Below are 5,341 nucleotides of genomic sequence, written 5' to 3'. Positions count from 1 at the left end.
CAGTCGGACAAGCGGAGCATTGGCCATCCTCACCAATTGGAGGACGAGATGACTCCAATCGCATACATCGCCGATTCCAAGGAGCTGCGTTACCTGCTGCAGCACCCGCTAATCTCGAGTTTCCTCTTCCTCAAGTGGCACCGCCTCTCGGTGATCTTCTATCTGAACTTTCTACTTTACTCTCTCTTCACTGCCTCCATTATCACGCATACGCTCCTTAAGTTCCACGAAAGCGACCACACGGGCCTGACTGCCCTCTTCGGCCTGTTCTCTTGGATAGGGATTGTGTATCTCATGCTCCGAGAGGTCATACAGCTTGCCATGTCGCCGCTGCTGTACTTCAGGTCCATCACGAACCTGATGGAGGTGGCTCTCATTGTCTTGTCGATCCTAACCTGCATGGAAGCCAGCTACGACAAGGAGACGCAGCGCATACTGGCCGTCTTCACCATTCTGCTGGTGTCCGTGGAGTTCTGCCTGCTGGTTGGCTCCCTGCCAGTACTCTCAATTTCGACGCACATGCTCATGCTGCGCGCCGTCTCCAGCAGCTTCATCAAGAGCTTTGCTCTCTACTCGATCTTTGTGCTTACGTTTAGTCTGTGCTTCTACATACTGTTTGGCAAGCCCCAGGTGGATTCCTCCTCTCCGAAGGACAGCACGCCAGAGCCAGCAAAGGAGGGAGAAGATGATGGTCACTTCAACACATTCTCCGTGCCCATCTGGGCACGCTCATCAAGACGATTGTGATGCTCACGGGAGAATTTGATGCCGGTGACATAAAGTTTGACAGCGTCTACACTTACCTGATCTTCCTGCTCTTTGTGTTCTTCATGAGCATTGTGCTGTTCAATCTCCTGAATGGTCTGGCTGTCAGCGATACTCAGGTGGGTTTATATTTTCTTTTCTTCCTTGGCTTTATCCAACTGTTTTCTCCCCTCTCTTTTCCCACAGGCCATCAAGGCCCAGTCGGAACTGAACGGCGCCATTGTCCGCACCAATCTGCTCACCCGCTACGAGCAAGTTCTCACTGGCCGAGATGGACACGCTCAGACCTCATCGTCCCAGTTGAACAAAGGCAGTCGGTTCGCTCGAGGAAGACCATGAGCTAGTCACCGGTTCAATCGTAATTTTCTTCATGCTTTTCTTGAGTTTCACGCCCTCGTGGCTTTTCCCACACTTGGGACCCCACTTGGCAGAAAAGCGAAAGGAGAGAAAATCTTCACTGATGAATCGCCTGATCGGATCGGATGGGCTGTTATATACTCACAACACATACTCATTGGCCGCATTTGCGAATCGCTGGGCTGTGAACAAGCTTGAATTGAAAGAGTGTCGGCACTTCGGTGTGCCAAAGATACATATCTTTACCCCTTGAATCAGGTCGTGTTGATTTTTCTGCCGTGCATTGCACTTTTGAGCTCAGGTCCTAAACGAGAATCACACACCACACACATGCACATTATTATCATTATCATCATCATTATGATAATGACTGTGAGCGAACGAATGCTGATGAAGCCTCATTGTCAATGTCGAAAGTTATGGGATTGGTTAAGGAAACCCAAGGTGGGATATGAAAAGTATTGCGTTCTGCTCTGGCATAGGATCCCAGCTTTAATATTAGAGGGATTCCCCTTCCAAGCAACGATGCGACAATCAACAGACATTGATTAACAACTGTATGTACATATGCATCTACAGTGGGTACACAGCAAGGCAGGCGCGATTAGATACAGGCCAGCGCCGAGCAGCGTAGACATCCAGTACCCTGCCACCCTCCGAGGGAAACAGAGAGCGATGAAGGGGGATCTGTGTGTGCGTATCCAATGAATTAATATTTCATTCTAGAACGCAGTTGTCTGCGTTAGTTGGGCACACACACACATAGTACATATATGCTGGCAGCGTTCCCATTCAATCTACTCGACGGCTGATGCACGCCAGTAGCCCCCGCTGGAAACTTCCGCAGATTCTGGAACTCAGAGGATGCGGGCTATCGGCGACAGGGGAATACTACTAAGCAGAAAGAGAAGGCGAGTTCATATTATTGCCAATTTAATGCAAGAAAAATAAAGAGAGTGGAGTGGGCGATGCCAAAGGCAGAAGAAAGAAAGGCCGTAAACCAAAAGAAGAGGGCCTGTCTCGCTCTCTCTCGTTGGAATTGACTTTGAATTTCGAATATTTCGGTATCTATTTTCATTGCGGCCAAAAACGGAGAGACGATTCCGTGTATTGCGATGCCAGCATCAACGAAAATAGATGCCCAAATGGAAGTGCAAACATCTGAGGGGAGGGGTGGAGTGTCGGGCGTGTGGCCGTGTGTCTTCTGTCAGTGTGTGATTGGATACTGCTTGCTGCTTTCTGCTCGATGGCTGCCCTAGAGCACGAGGTGCAGGCGTATCTGGAACACCAGCTGCTCGACGGTCTTCTTCAGGAGCGCCGCCAGGGACAGGATGAATCCCAGGAGGCTGAGGGAGAACAGCCAGGGCGTGGTCATGAGCACGGCAAAGAAGACGAGCGTCTCGTCGCCCCGGGCATTGGCCATGCGCCACAGCAACTGGCGCTGGATGGTGCGCAGCTTGAACTTGCTGTTCCACAATCGGTGGCGCTTCGAGCCGACGGTTTCGTTGAAGCCCACGGTCTTCTCGACCAGCCAGAACACCGCGCAGCACAGCAGTTGCAGCACCAGCAGCACGACCTTGACCACAGCGGTCTCCAAGACGAGGTGGTACAAGGCCACCATGCGCTGACGGTGCTCCGGCTGCATTGTGGAGAGCACGACTGCGCCGAGGGACTCCAGCGGGGAGACCCTGGGGGAAGAGCCGTCGGAGAGCTCCTCCCACTCCGAGTCCGACTCGGTGCGCTCTATCGAGCTGAACTCGCTCTGGCTCTGACAGGAGCACGACTCCTCCTCTTGGTCCTCCTCGGTGGGCATCGAGTAGTCGCCCTCGTAGTCGCCCTCGTAGCGGCATTCGGAGTACTCTTCGTGGCGGTCGCGGAGGCTGTCCGGAGAAGCGCCGCCTGTCCAGAGGGAGCTCAACACGGGCGGTGGTCCCATCGAAGCCATCTGTGGCACAGCATTGAATCTGCAGGTGAGCCGGGGGTAAGTTATGTCCTGGGGGGAAGGGGAGTCTGGGCTGCTGCCGCTCACCCATCTGAATCCCCCATCGGAGGGAAGGTGGGGGGTGAGCGTGACCTATTGGACCCATTAGGCGGGACAGCAGAGGACTGGTGTGGATTTGGCCTAGGAAGGGCATCGCATTGAGTCCATTCTTGTCGGCGGAACCTTCGGGGGGACCTGCAGCCCCGGCTGCTGCTGCTGCTGCTGGTCGGTAAAGACGAAGGATCCCAGGGATCCGAAAATACCCCGCGAGCGGGTGAATGGGGAACGTGGATTGTTAATAGTTGGATTCATCTTATTCCAGCACCTGTGAGGAAATATTCGTTCATGGGCTTTGTTTTGTATTTGTATTTTTATTTACTTTATGTTCCCTGTGCTTTCGATATTTGCTGCCGTTCTCTGTGTTGTGCCGCTCTCTCCAGATATTCGTACTGAATGATTTCCAGAGCCAGTTCTGAACGGCTCCAAGTGATAGTTCAGGGCCCACTTCGATGTTGTGTTTCGAATCACAGGTCAGGTGGCGTACTTTCCCTGGGCAGAGCTGCGACTTGCAATAGTTGATCGGCTTTGTTGGTTTGGGATAGGACTTGCGATAAATACCATGCCACCATACTCCTTGGTGTGGCCGAAATGTTGGCTACCATTCTGGGATTAAGGAGTTAAGAGTTAAGGGTTAAGGAGAGTGGTGGAGAGGTGGTATATTTTTGCTTGGCGTTACATCTTCCTTAAGCTGCTGTTTTGTGTCAGAGCCAACCTGTCATTTGTACATTGAATTGCTGCTCGAGAGGTCTCTTTGGAGTCCTCTGTTCCCCGTGTACAAATTTACATAAAATCACAGGAAGCACTTAGGATTAATAGGGGGCACTCATCCCCCTCTACTCCCTCTCCCCCTTTTGGTGGTGTCATGGGTTAAGAATTTGCTGTGTTCGGCATTCAATTTGTGGCTTGATTTCTTACCTTTTATGATGCGCTATACGGCTGTAATCCATGTAGGACATGCACTTTGTTTATCCATTCAAAGGCGCTAAAGAGGGTAGTCCTGTAATCCAAAAGGGCATCCAGTATATCCAGAGCGAAGGTTAATCCATTCGATGGAGCGCTCAAGCAGACCAGGCGGTTGACCAGAAGCTTAACGAGGCTTAAAATTTCCAAGAGGCCGCCAGCCGGCAAGTGTCATTGCAGTCCCTCCAGTCGACTCCACTCCAGTCCAGTTTTTTCCCAAACTGTGCGACGTGAATAACTTTGATGATTTCTTGGCCCAAAGGCGCCCACACAATATAAATACTCCTCCCTTTTTTGTCAATAAGTTTATTTTCAGTCGTTACGTTTACGAATAACAGGCGACTTTTTCTACTCAAATCAAATATTAAAATTAAAAAAACGAAACAGTTATTGGTTGATGTCCTTCAGCTTCTCTGGATCAGTCTACTCAAGCCAAATCAAATATTAAAATTAAAAAACGAAACAGTTATTTGTTGATGTCCTTCAGCTTCTCTGCATCCGTCTTGGCGGCCCACAAGCGGCACCCAATTTTTTTATAGTCATCGCTGCACATGACTATCGCCCTCAAATTCTCGGCCGGCACCCCAGTTTCCTCTGATAGTCTTAACATGGTCACTTTTTATACCCGATACTCAAAATGAGTATTGGGGTATATTAGATTTGTGGTAAAAGTGGATGTGTGTAACGTCCAGAAGGAATCGTTTCCGACCCCATAATGTATATATATTCTTGATCAGCATCAACAGCCGAGTCGATTGAGCCATGTCTGTCTGTCCGTCTGTCCGTCCGTCCGTCTGTCCGTCTGTCCGTCCGTCCGTCTGTCCGTCCCCTTCAGCGCCTAGTGCTCAAAGACTATAAGAGCTAGAGCAACGATGTTTTGGATCTAGACTTCTGTGATATGTCGATGCTCCAAAAATATTTCAAAACTTCGCCCCGCCCACTTCCGCCCCTACAAAAGACGAAAATCTGTGGCATCCACATTTTTAAAGATACGATAAAACCAAAAACCAAAAATCGTAGAGGATGACTATATGTTCTAGAGTGTAAAATCTCAACCAGATCGTATAATTATTATAGCCAGAATCAAGAAAACAATTTCATTCTTTCTCGCTCTGTCTCTCTCTAACACACAGGTTTCATGGTCGGCTTTGCCAATTGCAAAATATGAGTTCAAGGATCTCAGAACCTATAAGAGCCAGAGCAACCAAATTTGGTATC

At 49.9% G+C, this 5,341-nt stretch overlaps 1 protein-coding gene across 1 annotated transcript; it reads right to left on the bottom strand.

Moving 5' to 3' along the window:
* Positions 1-692: 692 nt before the first annotated feature.
* On the bottom strand, positions 693-3,186 carry LOC117191618. The gene is made up of 3 exons (XM_033396437.1): positions 3,152-3,186; positions 2,621-3,086; positions 693-719 (listed from the first exon to the last, which is right to left on the bottom strand). Exons 1-3 carry the CDS (start codon positions 3,166-3,168, stop codon positions 693-695), a joined length of 510 nt encoding a protein of 169 aa, XP_033252328.1. The 5' UTR covers positions 3,169-3,186.
* Positions 3,187-5,341: the final 2,155 nt, after the last annotated feature.

This window comes from Drosophila miranda (genome assembly GCF_003369915.1).
Source record: "Drosophila miranda strain MSH22 chromosome Y unlocalized genomic scaffold, D.miranda_PacBio2.1 Contig_Y1_pilon, whole genome shotgun sequence".
NCBI lineage: Eukaryota > Metazoa > Arthropoda > Insecta > Diptera > Drosophilidae > Drosophila > Drosophila miranda.
The sequence above is the reverse complement of the archived record's forward strand: the minus strand, read 5'-3'. Positions and strand labels throughout refer to the sequence as shown.

What these genes read in the sequence shown, in the direction of transcription:
- LOC117191618 (XM_033396437.1), bottom strand. An exon ending in CCGTGGGCTTCAACGAAACC is followed by an intron (nt 720 to 2,620) that starts GTCGGCTCGAAG and finishes GAGCGTGCCCAG; the next exon opens with ATGGGCACGGAGAATGTGTT.